This window comes from Xenopus laevis, chromosome 9_10S (assembly GCF_017654675.1).
Source record: "Xenopus laevis strain J_2021 chromosome 9_10S, Xenopus_laevis_v10.1, whole genome shotgun sequence".
NCBI classification, from domain to species: domain Eukaryota; kingdom Metazoa; phylum Chordata; class Amphibia; order Anura; family Pipidae; genus Xenopus; species Xenopus laevis.
The window spans coordinates 60,103,328-60,121,229 of NC_054388.1; the positions used below are offsets into that span (position 1 = coordinate 60,103,328).

The 17,902-nt window shown below is 39.5% G+C and overlaps 1 protein-coding gene across 1 annotated transcript in view; it reads right to left on the reverse strand.

The window, feature by feature from the left end:
- stam2.S (signal transducing adaptor molecule 2 S homeolog) overlaps window positions 1-14,561 on the reverse strand; it is a gene marked incomplete in the record, with an annotated part of 21,121 nt that extends 6,560 nt beyond the window's left edge. Inside the window, 8 exon segments of the mRNA NM_001086960.1 lie at window positions 4,174-4,253; window positions 5,323-5,417; window positions 5,818-6,005; window positions 8,064-8,210; window positions 8,558-8,653; window positions 10,268-10,343; window positions 10,555-10,639; window positions 14,462-14,561. Of these exon segments, the coding sequence (NP_001080429.1) occupies window positions 4,174-4,253; window positions 5,323-5,417; window positions 5,818-6,005; window positions 8,064-8,210; window positions 8,558-8,653; window positions 10,268-10,343; window positions 10,555-10,639; window positions 14,462-14,501 (807 nt within the window).
- Between the last annotated feature and the right edge of the window lie 3,341 nt (window positions 14,562-17,902).

Here is a 17,902-nt window from a genome sequence, read left to right on the forward strand (position 1 = left end):
CTACTCCTATGTACCATTGTATTGGAGATTAGCCATAAAAAAGTTTTTATTGAATAAATGGCGAATAATCAACCTGCTGAACTTTTAGTACCAAACAAACTATATGCCTTAGAAAAACTAGAAGACAGGGTGTCACGATTTAACCAGCTTGAAACAGCTTTTAACAATGTTAATTCGGATGACGATACCGATGACACCATTCCTGATATTTTTAAAAATTTGGAAAAACACATGTCACAGGAACTGTTATTATGTTGGGACATTGCAACATTGGAGAAATATGTGGCCCTGAACAGAATACCGAGGGGGTTAAGAATTAGGAAGTTCCCTACATTCGCCAGAGATGATGAGATCTTTGTGAATAAATGGAATGACACGCTATCGAGATGCTCATTCGAATTGATAGCATTGATTATTAATCACAAGAAAAAAGATTTAATCGACACGAGGGAGAATATAAATGAATCCCAACTTCTCCTGTCGAGCATGGAGAAACTGCCGGACCTAGGGGAGCTGGATAAGAATTTAAAGGAACACCTCTCATATCTGGAACAAACCGTCAGTACACGCAAAAAGCGGAAACTGAAAAGGGATCGAATGGATTATGAAAATAATATGGTGTATATATGGAAAAGACCGAAATCCATTCTTAGGTCCAAAAGCTATCAACGTGACCGCACCAAATCAGTCTCCTTCTCGAGTGACTCAGGAGAGGAGACCTCCTTTTGTACTGATGATTTGACATCCTTACGCCAAAATAGGCGCACACCCACAGCGGCCGATCTGGATGAAAGGGAGCCCAAGGAGGACACTAGGAAGCCAAAAAACTATCATGGCCAAGACCAGTACACCAACAGGAAGAAACAGGAGAGAGCAGACTGGAACAGGAAGAACGACAAGTCAGGAAGAAGACAAGAAGAGGGGGGAAACGGTTCCAGAGAAAAACCCTACAAACTAAGAACCAACCCCAAGAAAAAGGATCGAACCTATTGAATGTAGTTAATTTATCCTCTGCTACTCTGTCCTCGGCACAGATATCAGTACTTAGTAAAGGGCTATCTTTTGCCCCAACACATCACTTTAGTTTGTTCAATACACTTCTAGATGTGAATAGATTCGTTCGTAAACTTACCCTTAGAAGACATTTTGGGCCTGGTGGTGAAGGAGTTGACATATCCCCCCCCCATAGAGATTACAGCATTGATCTGAGGAAGAGGGGGACATCCAAACAGGGAGTCTACTTTGACACGTTTAAGGAGCTCTGTTGCCTTTCCGATTTGAGTACGTTAGAGGATGAGAGTATTAGGGAAGTTGTCCCAAATGAGCCCTTAATTGGTAAGACGTCCCTCACTAATAAAAAGAGCAATTCCAACTTTTACCCCTTACAGTCCAGATGTTCCTCAATGGACATGTTCCAAGACCTGGTTGAACAGGACCTCAAGAAATTGAATACTAGCATTTCATATAGACACAAACGGAACATTTCCCCTGAGGAACAGAAAGCCCTTATGTCCCTCAAATCTGCCACCAATATTACTATAAGACAGGCGGACAAAGGAGGGAGTGTGGTGGTTATGAATACAGTTGACTATATAGCGGAGGCTAAGCGACAACTGAATGATTCTGATACCTACTCTACCCTCTCCTTTAATCCACAGGAAAAATTTATGAGGGCAATTGACGAACTGGTGTCGTATGGTATATCTTTGGGAGTGGTGGACACACGTGATAAGGACTATTTGGTCAGAAGTACCGCCACTGTTCCAATTTTCCACCATCTCCCAAAGATACACAAGTCCATCCATGCACCAGAGGGCAGGCCAATTGTGGCGAGTATCGGATCGGTTAATGAGGGGCTTTCAGACTGGCTTGACTCCAACTTAAAACCCTTAGTTCCACTTCTGGGTTCGTATATAAGAGATACGGGACACCTCATCGAAAAATTATCTACCCTTACTTGGTTGGACACATATCACTGGATCTCCATGGATGTCAAATCCTTATATTCTATAATCCCTCACGGTAAGGGGTTACAAGTTATTTCAGACACTTTGACAGAATCACGCACCTATACACCCGATTTCATACATTTCAACTTATTGGTTTTGGAGTTTTTATTAACACATAATTTTTTTCACTTCGACGGGGGTTACTACCTCCAGAGACGTGGCACCGCCATGGGGGCTTCCTTTGCCCCCTCATGTGCAAATTTGTATATGGGTCAGTGGGAGCAGTGCCACGTCTATGGATGTGCTAACCCCTTTCGTGAACACGTGGTCTGGTACGGCAGATATATTGACGATCTGCTATTTATATGGGATGGTCCTTCACATTTAGTTGATGAATTTCATCAATACCTTAACGAAAACCTATATAATTTACAATTATCACTGGATCACCACAAGAATACTATCACCTTTTTAGACTTATCCTTAACAGGAAACACTACCACTAAACGTATAGACACTGAAATTTTTAGGAAACCCACGGCGGGCAACACTATTCTAAAATTCAATAGTTGTCATCCTAAACACACTTTGAATAGCATCCCTTACAGCCAGTTTGTAAGATACCGTAGGAATTGTAGCCAAGATGCCACATTCAACCTCCAATCGCAACATTTGGGCCAAAGATTGCAAGAAAGAGGGTACCCCAGACACCTCATAGAAAACGCACAGGAGAAAGCTAAAATAGCTCCTTTAATGGGGGAGGGTAGAAATGATATAGGACGTCCAATCCAGGATTATATAGACCAAACCAGATCAGATAAACATAAAATGTTTTTCGTCACCGAATTCAGTGAGGAATATGGCAACATTTGTAAGATTATTAAAAAGTATCTACCTATACTAAACGGTGATGCAAAAATGTCGGAAATACTGTCCCAAATTGAGGTAAAGTGTGTTCCAAGAAAGGCACCCACTCTAGGTAGTATTTTGGCACCAAGCTTGGTTTCATCGGTTCCACCGAAAATAACAGACAACTGGTTGAAAGTGAAAGGTACATACAAATGTGGGGCCAACGTCTGCAAAACATGTCAAGTGATCTCCACAGGCCCTGATTTCAAATCCAATGTATCAGGACAATCCTTCAAAAACAGCGGGTTCTATAATTGTAACACTAGGAATGTGGTATACCTACTGGAGTGTGGTCACTGCAACAAGCAATATGTGGGTCGCACATCCCGCATGTTGAAGGATAGGGTAAGGGAGCATATTAGAAGTATCACCAATAGGGAGGAGAATACACCAGTGGGCCGGCATTTTAAAATATGCTCACCCATTGGTTTAAAAGACCTAAAAGTAAAGGTAATTGAGAAAGTACAGATTCCCATTAGAGGCGGTGATATTGGTCACAGATTAAATCTCAGAGAGGCATTTTGGATCCTCAAACTGGATACAAGGATCCCGAACGGTTTAAATTATAGACATGACATTAGTTATCTGTACTAATGTGTGATATAAGGGGCCCTTTACCCATTGAGAAAGCCTAATAGGCCATAGGGGTGTTCATTGGTCACACTCCACTAAAATCCCTTCCCAGTCCAACTCTTCTAGTAAGTTTTGAGTAGAGATACAAGATAACAATACTTCCCTTGCCCCATAGACTTCCTTGATAGTTTGTTTGGTTTTTAAACAATGTATACAATTTTTAGGAAACGAAACAATCTTTTAAATGTCCTCATGAGGTGTCATCAGCAGTTACTCCAATAAACCCCATTTCAGAAGTGCCGTCTGCCGTCTGCTTCTTCGTATCTTTGCTGCTTCCACAGTGGGGACACTGTGAGACTGAGCACCTGAATCATGGGAAAACGGTGAGCTAGTGCGGTCCTTATTCTTCTTTCTTACATATATATATATACATATATATATACATATATATATACATATATATATACATATACATATACATATACATATACATATACATATATATATATATATATATATATATACACACACACACACACGAACTTAATAAATACAACTTGGATGAACCAATGTTTTTAAGCACAGTGATGCTCTTGTGGAAAAAAAAGTGGTCAAAGTGTTTCTAATTACCTGTTATCACTTACGAGAGCATTTTCAGGAAAATCCCTTTCAAGTCAATAGGCAGGGGTAATTTTAAGATGCTATACGCCTAAGGACTGACAAGACCTGAACCATTACATACCTCATCAATAAATACAGGCTCAGGTTCGGATTTTGGAGCACTCTCTGAAATTTCTTCAAGGACCAGATTCTTTTCTACCACTTAAGAAAAAAAACATCAGTTTTAGGCAACGTCAATATTGCAGCTCCATGTCAGCATAGCACATTTGCTTCAATACAATGAACCACTACTTATTTACTATGCTTTAGAGCCCAGGCAGATACATAGATCAATAAAAGCTGCTGATACTATCCCTCCAGACATGGCAGCTTATTGGCTTGGGTATAGGGCCATGTTGCAAATCAGGTAAAGAGCTATTCCATTAGACAACCTCACCAAAGATCTTATGGTGCATGGACAGCTATAGAGGTGTAACAAAAAATGAAGCCAAAATAAAATGACAATTTGTGCTGCTGGGACACATGTGTGGTTTGTAGTCTATTTGGAATGAAAGCCCATTATTCAGACATCAATTAACATATTCGATTCATAGAACAGATAAGAGCAGTAAACAATAGCCATCTTGTGTGTACTGCTCAGTAAGTATCCCCTTCAGAGTGGGATTTTGGAAAAATATATTATGAAGAGAAAGAGGCTGAATCTGCACGTTTCAGTAAAAGTATATTTGGGCTGACTTCCACATAATGTTTGCAGGCTGCAAACTTCTAGTTCCCCACCTCCCCCTCTGTATGTGCCTTTTTGTATACTTGCAATGGCGTGCCCCACCCCCATTAGTGATGTCACAGTGGGGAGGGCACAGGTAGATTTATAGTTGACTGCACATGACTACTACAAATGTACAACTAGCCAAAGGCATCAGTATTATTTATATATATATATATATATATTATATATATATATATATATATATATATATATATATATATATATACATATATATATATACATATATATATATAGGTTCCAAAAATGATATTTCTACCCAATAATATCATAGGCTTTTCAGCTTAACTGCTTTTCTGTAACAAATGCACTGATGGCACACAAGGTGTATTTTGTGGCTTCATTATTTAGCCAGTGGTGAAGCGTCTGAATCCTCAACAGCCCCATGTGGTAGACAAATCAAAACTTTTTTTTCAATCAAAAACAATAGGTTGAATGAGAAGGAGACTTCTGAATAAATGAAATCTACGTTTTTATAGGACATACCTTCCTCTGGTTCAGCGTTTAAAGACGAAGAGACAAAATTAGATGGGAAAAGTCCAACACCCCTGTGATTTTCTCCCTTCCACCAATTGGCATCGCTGTTGAGATTTAAATACAACAAATAAGCACTCACTTCAAATGTTACCCAAACTGGCCCTTACCTTAGACAATATTGGTTTAACAGACATCCTTCAATAGAGTAAATGATTATCCACGAATGTCAATAAGAATTTGATAATGGAATAAACAGAAAATCTGTAGAAATAAGTCAAATTAACTGGACTTGCTGTTTTTTTTCCCCTTGAAAACATTTCACCAGTCATCCAACTGGCTTTCTCAATTCAGAATAACTTGTAAATAGGTAAATAAGTTCAGTTGATTTGACGTATTTCTACAGATATACCATGGCCTGGATAAATGAGAATCTTCACAAACATAGAATATAAAGCTTATGTATAAATAAGGTATTATTTTTTGTTGCCACATAAGAACCTTTACCTGTCGTCCAGAACAATAATAATTTCTCCGCTTTTAAATGTGAGTTCATTATCCTCCACCGCTTCAAAGTCGTACAGTGCCCGAACCTTTCTTGCAGTCTTCTGACTGTCATGCAGGGCATCCACAGATGGATAAATGGTTTTGGTTTCGTATGACTGCTGTTTCTGCTCTTGCAATGAAAGCTCGATGGCTTTTATTTGGAAAGCAAGAAAAAGAAAAAATCTTTATTGCCATTTACTGCATGAACGTATGACATGGACTTTGGACAATAGAATCTCAGTTCCCTTCACAAGATGATGTGTGACTAATATAAGCTTTAACCAGACACAGCTCATTGTATGGTCAAAGGGCCATTCTCACTTGAAAATAATTTAAAGGACTAATGTCTATTTTATCTAGGGACACTATGCAATGGCTGGAGGCAGAATAAAAAGAAATGGGTCAGGACCTTAGTGGTTTTGATGCATTTTGCCTCCCATGTTTAAATCAGATGTCTCATTGCTTATGTAGCACTTAAATGAGCTTTCTTGACACACATCAACCCTGCTTGCCCGGTACTATTTTTCTAGTAAGATAAACAATCTTTCTGCTGTCTCAGCATTTCCCCATGTATCTGTGGGATACAGATGTTTGTTTTGCAAGGCATGAGCATTTATAATTTTCAATGACAAATCCATAAAGACAAAATGAGTAAGTGCATATGTGACTAAAGTTACAAAGAATACCTTATACTTGCGAAAAATGCAAGCAAGTGTTGTCCTGTGAACACAATAAGTTCTGCTTTTAAATAAAATGCTAAAAACTATACACCTTAAAGGGGTGGTTCACCTTTCAGTTAACTTTTAGTATCTTATAACATGCCCAATTATAAGCAATCGGTCTTCATTATTTATTTTTATTGTTTTTTTTAATTACTTGCCTTCTTCTACTGACTCTACAACTTCCAGATGGGGGTCACTGACACCATCTGAGAACACTTGCTCTGTAAGGCTGCAGATTTGTTGTTGTTGCTACTTTTTACTCAACTTTCTATTCAGGGCCCCTCCTATTCATATTCCAGTCTCTTTTTCAAGTCAACTCATGGTTGCTAGGGCAATTAGGACCTCTAACTAGATTGCTGAAACTGCAAAATGGAGAGTTGCTGAATAAAAAGCTAATTTACTCAAAAAAACACAAAATATAAAAATTATAATTAAAATTATTTTTTTTTAAAAAAAAAAAAATCAACTCAAAGGCAAACCCCCACTTTAATAGAGAAACATGGGTAACATAGCTCATGTGTGTTATGTTCCCTTTTTCCATTTTCATAAAGAGCACTACAATAATTCATTCAGGGCAACGAACATACCTTTCGCGATATCGTCCTCTTCTTTGCCTTTAGTGGGTAATGCCGAGTTCTTTGGAGTATTTGAAGTACTCTGTAAGGGAAAGTGTGAAGTAAAAGAGTACATGTTATTCACACAATTACATTTGTTAGCAAACCTTAAAATAGTGGTTTTGCTTGAAAAACGTCTTTCAGAAATGGAATGCAAATAATGGAAAAAAAAACAAATTAAAAATGAACACAGGTTGATAAGTGATTAAGAATAAGCCATTCTTACTAAATGTTGAAATGTAGTAATTTGTATACATTTTTACTACAGTTCCAAAGGTAGGCAGTACGTTAGTACTGCTTATAGCAGCCTTCTTTCAGCTGAACAGACTCATTCCAGTAAATGCTCAGCGTGAGCAGTAAATGCATAATAAACATGCATAAAATAAATACAAATATACATATTTTCAATCTAATGTATTAAAATGCATTTAATTCAATTCTTCTGACACTTTCCAGCTTTAAAAAGTGAGAGGGGGTCACTGACCACAGCAGCCAAAATACTATTGTTATTGTTACTTATCTTTCTATTCAGGTCCTCTCCTATCCATATTCCAGTCTCTCATTCAAACCACTGCCTGGTTGCTAGGGTAATTTATCATTATTTATCCTTAGCAACCAGATATGTGCTGAAATCCCAAACTGGAGAGCTGAACAAGATGGTTAATCGTTCAAAAACCACAAATAACAAAATGAAGACCAAATGCAGATTGTTTCAGTCTTTACATCATGCTAAAAGTTAATTTTAAGGTGAACAACCCCTTTATAATAGTTTGGCTGACCTTTATGTGCAATTTTGGGCTTTAGTTTGCCTTTAAGACAACAGGAATTATGGGTACCACTATGCTACACATCTGTTGTTCCACCTTCGTACCTGTGGTGCTGATGATGGGAATGATATTCCTTCCTCTTTCAGGGATTTGATGGTGGCAGATATAAGACTAAACTGCGGATCCTTCTGTAACTCTTGTTCCCATTCAACCATTAAAGCCTTCAGTTTGTCACATACCTTGGGGTGCGCCTACAAAATGGCAGAAATAAGAATAAAATGCTATATTATACAGACAGTCACAAGAAAAGGAATCTCTGAAGTACATAGTAGCTATTCATTCAGTGTCGCTGGGTGTGGAATTGCACTCAATGACAGCAGATGTGTTATATTAGTAAATGGCACACAAGGTACAGCACAGGGCATAATAGAAGTGCAGGGCACACAGGAAGCGTCGCTTTTCCAATTGCAATTCTCCTGGAATACAGTACCTGTATCAGGTCTAGCATTGAACTGTATGTATAAGGCATTCAACTAAACATTCATGAAAAACAAGGAAATTGAACAAAAAATTGAAAAGCAGAACCTGGAAAACTCACCTTAGTAATAACAGAACGCACTTCACTAGCAAACTCTCTGGAGCAGATCTCTAAGTGAAAAGCCTTCCCACAGTTTGACACACAGGCACCCAGCAGCTGAAAAGGAAAAGCAGATTTAAAAAAAAAAAATAAAAAAATCGAATAAATATTTTATAGCAATTCAAGCCTCTAGATGTTAAATTACAACCCCAGTGCTTGCAGCTATAAAGAGATACCGTAGAAGGAAATCCCAAATCAGTGGCAGGCAACTTTGTTAGGTACCCCCAGCACAAAAAAATCCTTACTTTCTCCCTGAAAAAAAACTGGCATACTTTCTAGTAAAGCAACACAATCTTTATTCCTACTTTATTCCTACTTCCATCAATCCACAGGCACAATACAGTCATTTTCAACTTCAGTGTATTGCAACTTTAGTGTAAGTGCCCAGTAAGTAATACATAGGAGGGGGATGCACTGCTGGAAAGTACCCAAGGCCAGTACTTTTTTTTTTTTTTTTAGAAAAATCAAAGGAGCACAGGCCTAAGGAAGAAAGTAGGGAACTGCCCTCACGGGGTGGGGGGGGGTATACCAAACAAACAGGTGATTTGGGGTAAACTTCTCCTTTAATACATGGACTGGAAGATTACAATCAAGGAATAACAACCAAATCTAAAACTGCCTAGATGCCATCTCTCTACACAAGGGGTCCCCAATCTTTTTTACCCAGGAGCTGCTTTTCAAATGTAAAGAGAGTAGGGGAGCAACCCAGTCATGAAATAAAGTCCATGATGGTGCTAAATAAGGGCTGTGATTGGCTATTTTGTAACCCGTGTGAACTGGCAGCGACCAGGAGGCTCTATTTGGCAGTACACCTGGTTTTTATGCAACCAAAATGTGTCCGCAAGCCAGGAATTAATAAATAAGCACCTGCTGTTTGGCAACTGGGAGCAACATCCAAGAGGTTGGTGAGCAACAAGTTGCTTGTGTGCCACTGATTGGGGATCACTGCTCTACATGATTCTAATGTTATATTATTTATTTATTTCCCTTTAACATGAATCTAAACCCAAAAAACTGTTGGTGTAATGTTATCCATTAAGTATGTTTGCAGTTTACATTCATTTACAATTATTAGTGGCTTCAGAGATATTTGCAGAGATAACAGGCATTCAGCCAAAAAGCTCTTTCTGAAAGTCAGAGAGCCAGCAACCCAAAGGTTAACTGCTCCCCAAAGACGCAATGATTCTTCTTGCTGAATGAACGATTTTAGCGAAGTCCGACCAATCCTATGAAATTATCGTGCGGTTAGTGGGATTCGAATGATCGTACATCTTACGATTTTTCGGCCGACATCTGTCAGGAAATTGATCAGCCAGGTTAAAAAATCTTTGTCGGTCCCAGTGCAATCTATCTATGTTTGCAGGGCCAAGCAGGAAGCTCCCCTTTGTTTTCCTGGCAAATTGGTCTTTTTAGTTGATGGTCAATTCGTACGATCGTTCAGAGAAAATCGTGGTCTCACGATGAGGATCGGATCTTTTAATAATCTCAACATCTATGTCTGATATCTCAGAAACCACTAAAATGGAACATTAATGTGAACTGCAAAAGTGATCTGGGGACCACGGAGTATGTTTAGAATTCATTTTTAGGTTTAGATCCCCTTTAACAGACCTCCACTTTGACAGTTTCTCTGTAATCACAGCCATTCAAGGTAAAGTGTGTTCAACTCACAGTCAGAGCCTGCAAAGCCACATGTGGAACTTTGTGATTGACTCTCTTCATAATGGATCTGAGGCCATCTTTTGCACTGGAACACAAGAAACAGTTACATCATTATCATTATGAATTTAGCCATAAAATGAAATGCCAAATGCCTAATCCAAACTACTATTACTTCTAACTACAACTGGTTATTTTTAAACGGATTGACTTATAAACTGCTATGTATTTATATCTGTAATAATTTTAGTATGAAGGAGCTGTGGGTATCATGAATACAAAAATATATTAATTCCTACCCATTTGGAGTATTAACGATTTTGTCACAGATGTCCATAATAAGTCGCCAGTCTTCACTGGTGTTGTATTCATTTGTGGCCTTTTCTAAAAAAAAAAAAAAAAACAAAGCAAAGATGAATAAGAGTAATATAACTGCAGAGCAGCTGGAAAAGTGAGTGAATTGCAGACATATTTAAAAGGCAGGAAAAGCATTAGCACCATCCATTTCTGGCCAATCGAGATGCTGTCATATAAATTCCTAGGCAGAATGCCAAACGTGAAGCAAGACTAACTGCTGTACAAGTCATTGGGCTGCTGTACAGTTCTTTATAAACCATAAAATCATCACTTCATTAGTATTTTATAACTAGAAAATTAAAAATACATTTCATTTTCAGCCTATAACTTGGCTAATGCTGGAGAGTATATACACACACACACACACACACACACACACACACTTCACAAGAGACTGTCATAACAGTGTAAACCCTAGGAAAACATACGCAGTTTGCCAGAATGGGACCACAGAAAACAGCGTCACATATGGGGAAATGCAAACCCGGGGGTTCTACTTGATCTATCCTAAACTTGTCAGTGCCCTCACCTGTTCAGAGGGCTATTTCTTGGTCCCATAACCTCTCACATAGCATATTTTCTTAATATGGCGAACTTATAGAATAATACTTGGGACTGGTAAAGTTTTTAGTGAAGAGGAGCATTGACATGGGGAAAAGGGGCGCCCAAACTCCTGTCTGCTTTCTATATAGTTAATAAGAAACCTCCCTCCTTCCCCAGCAGCTCTCTTACCTGCGATGGGGAAGCAGAGACATGGGGCGAAGTTCGGTAGGAAAGTGGGTGGAGGCAGTAAGTGGGGCAGGAGGATGGGGATCGGCCCCTCTGAAGTTTTTTTTGCAGAGGGACCCCCACGTACTCTAGTTACTCCACTGGTGCTAACTGCTAGTTTCAGTGGTTCCACATTAAAATATCACAAAGATAAAGTGTTAGTGGAAGATGTTATTTGGTAAAATAAAAGAACTGGCAATGTGGCTAAACACATTAGCAAGGCACTTGCATGTTATATTACAATTACAAATCCACCAGAGTTTCAGGACTTTGCTGGGTACAGGGCCTTACTTTATGCACTCACATTGACTGGTATGGTTAGTTTATCCCAACTCTACTGCACTATTTATGTTCTTGATGGCTGAAAGCAGTTCCAGCAGGTTATTCTTTAAGAAAGGTCAGTTGTTACTAGGCCTGCGTATCACCAATGGCAAATATTTACTTTGAAATGAACCTGCCCCTGTAGGCTTGCTAATGTATAAGAATAAGGTATCTTGTATCTAAATATACATACCACAAAGCTAGTTATTACCTGTTAAATTTAAATTGTGCTTAAATATGTCAGCAGTTATAACCAATGCTTAGTGATTTCACCTTCTGTCATGAGACTCACTGGAATTTTTGTATCTTATGACAATGTTCTCCACCTTTTTCCATGTAGGAATAGTTTAAAGGAAACATATTATGTTAAAAACAAGAAGGCACCAATGCATTATACTCTATTATATGTAGAAGAAATGTGCTGATAGAAGTAGTGTTTCGGGCTGATATATTGAAATTTCTATAATAATAATTGCCTACAAGACTGGGGCTTTTTTAGTTATCCTCCTATGTCTCCTTTAAATATAAAAACATGGGTTCAGTGTCCGCATTTGAATAAAAAAATGATCTCACACAAGGACATCAACAGATCTCTGGGACAGGCCAGGGTTATGTATCGGAAGGAGTTGCAACTTAAAGGTCCCCAGGAGAACCAATAAATTGACCTTTAATTACAGCCTAAACAAGAAATCAAAATCTGAAGAGTCAATATAAAATTAAAGGAGAAGGAAAGGCTTCATACACTTGGGGGTACCAAATGTTAGGCAGCCCCAAGTGATTGGATATGCTTAACTGAAACCACGGGCCGGTGCCCTGGACTGGAACCCATTGAATAGAAAACACATAGGTGGCCAGTGGGCTAAACATGGCTCTCACCATTATATAAACACAACATTGAATTGAATGGTTAACATTATGCTATTCTGAGCAGCTTGTCCCTTTAACTAGAGGATACATATTAAATAGTATTATAGGAGTTTACCAACATTGTGGACTCATAATAGGTAGAGCATTTTTATGCATGCCCCTGGTAAATGGGAGTATTTGTTTAGCCTATCCCAGGGTTGCAAAATGTATTACATGTAGTGAGCTGATTCATTAGCTCAGATTATATTAAAATAATGATGATGTAAAATGAACACTATGGAGCTCTTAAACTGACTGACAGCCATTACAATCCTTTGGAAGGCCACACCTGCAGGCTTCTAGTTGGTCATGCCTAATCTATCCTATGGCAGGATTTAAAATGTGTTTATAAGCATACAATACCTGTTATATAAACCTTTATAAAATATTCTATCAGTCATGCCCAATTCCTAACCAAACCTGCCCCTACCAAATCCAAGCCTGACCCAATACTATAATGACATTGTAAAGGCAGGTTAAGCAAACGTATATAAGAAGTGCTGGCCCATCACTAGCGGGGATAGGAGAGCTGGAGAGGTCGGTGAGGAGAGTCAATATGACCTGCCATCCATCCACAACCCAACGTCACTAATGGTGAATGATTTAAACATGTATAAACTTAACCAGAATTAGCTGGAAAATCCAGTTAACCTACATAATAGCCCTAGATTTGTGTACCGTCATCTACAACCTCACTAAGAATACCAAGGTCAATGGAGAGATATTGAATTATTATTCCAAACTGCAGAAACAATTTTTCTCTTCTGCTTATATGAAAAGGGAGTGTCTAGTTACTAAAATATTAAACAGCATTACCAACAGAAGGATTTAACTGCATATAATATTATCTTATTATTTAATAAGATAATATGGATGAGCATCGTGTTTTTTAGTAGACCACCCATCACAGGAGGTTTTATCCTGCAATCCTTACAGATGTACCCAAACTAAAGAGAAGATTATTTTATGCTACAAATGTGGTTATCACCTTTTATAACCGGACATATACAGTTCTTTTTTTTTTTTAGTCTGCAGAGTTAAATACAGGGTACATATCCTCTGGATAATCAATATTTAGCATCATTTTTTATGGAAAAAAAGGAGAAAATCCCACATGAGGTCATGGGTTTGGGCCTTGGTGCCTCCAGCTAGAGCAGCCAGGCATTAGCCACGAGTTGGGTGGGCAAAAAAACCCAGACATCCCCTTCATTGGCATCCTGATCAAACAAGCAAATCATGGTGGTGGGTTGGGTCAGCTGAACTTATTATAGAACCTATTAAACAGAGGCAAATTTAAAAAACATGGAAACCTAGAACAAAAGGTACAAATCCAATGCCAAAAATGGGGAATCATTTTTACAACTACATTTAAGTGCCTCTCTAGCAGCTGTTTAACTCACTACATCCCCAATTTGCACTTCAGCTAGGGTTGCCACCTGGCCAGTGTTTCACCAACCTGACTGGTAAAAAATTATGCTTGACCCCCATGTTATTAATAGGGAAAAAAGCTAAATATACAGGAAGGCCTATATTTTTTTGTTTGGTTGCCATGGTTTACAGGCGCATATTTGCCCCACTTTTCGATCTCATACAGGAAATCAGGGCTAAAGATGGCCACTGCTGGTTTCAGAATTATAAGGGAGGCATGACATAACAGATTTCCTAACCAAGGGGTTCTGCAGCGGCAGCAGCATGTTTTACTGCATGGATCAGCAATTCTGAATGTCTGACAGCTGATGAATATACCAGTCACATCACATTCACAACAGATGTGGGCTTTTAGGGGTTTCTGGGAGTTGCAGTTCAGCTGCAGATTCCACGCGTGAATGCCCATAGGCCGGGGATAGCACTTACCCACATCCTGATCGAAGGGATTGGAGCCGAAGAGAGGCATACTGGGGAGATGATAGGCGAGCTGTCCGTGTACTGTGCTGGGGCCCGCTGGTTACCTGACTCTTCCTACTCCGGCTTCCTCTCTCTCTCCAGTCACAACATCCAAGCTCAGAGGCTTCCGCGTCTGCCCGCTCACCGCCTGACTCAAAATCAAGTGCCGCTACGGTCAAAGGATTATTCTATAACCAAACGCTAAAACCATTCACTGAACAGGTCCTTTCTCGTCAGCATAGAAGGGCTAGATAACTGTCTAACTGGGAGTTTATCGTTACGAATTTTACAGGCAGCTACACTGTTGCCTTAATTAGGCGTCCTTGGTACTTTATTCGGGGTCCTGCGCAAAAGGGAGGGCAGGCATTCCTGCGAATTGGTATCGTCACGTGACTAAACGTCACCTGAAAGTCTCAGGAATGGTATGCGCCGGAACATCAGTGACGTCATGGAGTGTTGGGAAAGGCAGGGTTCGTTGGACAAATAAGAACAGATGAGTTAGATGTAGGAATGTATGACAGCCATTAGAGGGGACAACTGTAAGGGCCTCATCAGTATTGGGGTACTAATTTACATATAGAAGAATTGTGCTTAAAAAAAATAGTGTTTCTGGCTAATTTATTGAATATTTCTGCAAAAACCCTAATAACCCCTCCCTTCTCTTCCACTTCCTGCTCCCTTAATTCCCAGGCTGTTCAGGGGAGCTGGCTGCTCTCAGCTCTGTTCTAGCCAGACCTGATAGGGAACTGAAGCCTGTCTTTGTCCCCCTCCCACTGTGCTTCTGGCAGGGCCGTTAGGACACGCCCATCCCTCATTTGAAACACCAACAGGGCCCTGAGAACATCTATAGGGAGCTCCAGTAAAGGGGCTATTTTTAAAGATAGTATTTTTAGCACCATGTAAAAGCAACAACATATATTACTTATAATTGCCTATATAATTAGGGTTTTTTCATTTATCCTATATGTTCTTAAACCAGTGTTTATTTCTGTTCAGTAAGACGCAGGGAGGGGGCAGTTATGCGGGACACTAGTACATAGGGTTGCCACTCGGCCGGTATTTTACCGGCCTAGCCGGTAAAACACCTGCCAGGGCCGGGGCGGTATTACAAATTTACCGGCAACGTAGCTGCCGGTAATTTGTAATACCATTTACAAAAGCCCTTGCCCGCCAGTGAAAACTTACATTTTCTTCATCTTTGGGCGATGTGGCCCCGCCCCTCTTTCGGCACTACCCCCGTGGCTCTGCCCCTTTTTGTGTCATGCCCCACCGGCTCCACCCCTTTTTGTTTCATGGTCTGCTCCTTAATTCCTGCCCCCACCATTGGCTTTTTTTTTTTTTTTTTTTTTTAAAGGTGGCAACCCTACTAGTATATAAAGGGTGTGCTGCATGTTGCTGGATGGCAGGGGCCCAATCTGAAAAAAAAATAAAAAAGCAATGGCTCTTAGGAGGTTGACCAATCTGTGACCCTGCTGGTATTTGGTCATCCTAGTGAATCACCGGTTAAGGCTGAGATTGCTATTAGCAAGCACTTTCCATTAAATTTGTATTTCCCAACAAGTCTGTACTGGCCTTCCTAGTTATAACGTTGCAGCCCATCACAGCCAGCTTTCTCAGGATACCCTAAGTACCAAGCCCAATAATCCCTGCCCCTGATACACCTCTTTACACCACCACCCTGGCACCTTAATACCTTAGGCAATGTTTTTTATTTTAGTAAAGGGTCTAAAGGTGGGCATACGCTGACAGATTATTTTTATGTGACAAAATCTGTTTAGCAAATTTTAGGACAATCCATCATTACACTGAGACTGACCACATCATCCCAACGGTTGATCAGATAGGTTTAAAACATTTTTGTTGTGAAACAATAAAAACGGTCACTGCATGTGACAGCCAGATAATCATTGTTTTGAATGGTTGGGTCACAAAGTAAAGTAAACAAAGGAATAGATACTCATTGGTCGATATGAATATGATCTGGCAGCCAACACAACAAAGATAGAACAAAAGTCTCCTCACATATCGTTAATCGTTAAAACAACTGTTCAGCCAATAAAATTGTTTGCAGGATGACAATAAAATCTGCGTGTGTATGGCCATCTTAAAGGAAAACTATACCCCTAAAATGAAGCAACAGATAGTTTATATCAAATTAAGTGGCATATTAAAGACTCTTACCAAACTGGTCTATATATTTAAGTAAATATTGCCCTTTTACATCTTTAGCCTTGAACCACCATTTCGTGATAGTCTCTGTGCTGCCTCAGAGATCACCTGACCAGAAACACTAACTGTAACAGGGAGAAGTGTGGAAGCAAAAGACAGAACTCTGTCTGTTAATTGGCTCATGTCACCTAACAAGTGTGGTTTGTTTTTCTGCACCGTGAATCGTAGGATCCCAGGGGTGGCCCTTATTTTTTAAAATGGCAATTTTCTATTTATGATAACCCAATGGCACATATTACTAAAAAGGTATATTATGAAAATGATTTATTTACATGAGCTGTTTTATGCAATATCTTTTTATATAGCCCTACATTGTTCAGGAGTATAGTTTTCCTTTAAGGCAAGATGCAAAGAATCAGTGCCTCCTTCCCCCATCTGCGTCCCCTGTCTACATCCAGAGCTACTGCAACAGGCACACACGTTGCATGCATGGTGCAAATAAGCCCTGTCCTTACTGTGTGCCCCAGGACATGAACTAGGGGAAGATCTCATGCCTAGGGTGCGGCAGTGGATTGTGATAGGCACATACCTTTTTATTTCACCTACCCTTGTCCCCACCACATGCCTGTACATTATTTCCCCCTCTCCCCATCTTCACAGTGGCCATGTGCAGGGGGGGGTAGAGGAGGCCAGCCGGGTTGCCTAGGGCACCTGGTTGGCTTGGCCCGGCACTGGCCTGCCCTATAGAAGAATAGTTCATTGAAATATAATTCTTTCAATGCATTCCCTTTAAGGCAGACTAAAGTTATTATCATTCTAAGTGAGTATTCTGAACTGAAACAGTATCTTCAAATATTACAGTCGGGCAGTATATCTGGAAGAAGACCTAAAAGTTCTTTCACATTTCAAGAGCCTGAAATTGATTAGAGCTGAAGATATGGATTAAACTATAATAGTAACTGAGCTTGGAAGGTAATTAGAAAAACAATATGGGAGATATAAAGTCTCATTACTGCAGAGGGAAATACAGAATATTATTAGTCAGAGCCTGATTACCAGGGCACCCAAACAGAATCAGCTCTACCCCAAAAATGTTACTGAGAATTTACTAAATAGAGCAAGTTATACAATTGCATAAAATATATAGATTTGTAGATTAAAAAAGTATTTTCAATGAAGTTTCATTAACAAAAATGAGCTTTCAAAACATCTACCTGGGAAGGAATATATTTTCAGCTGCCC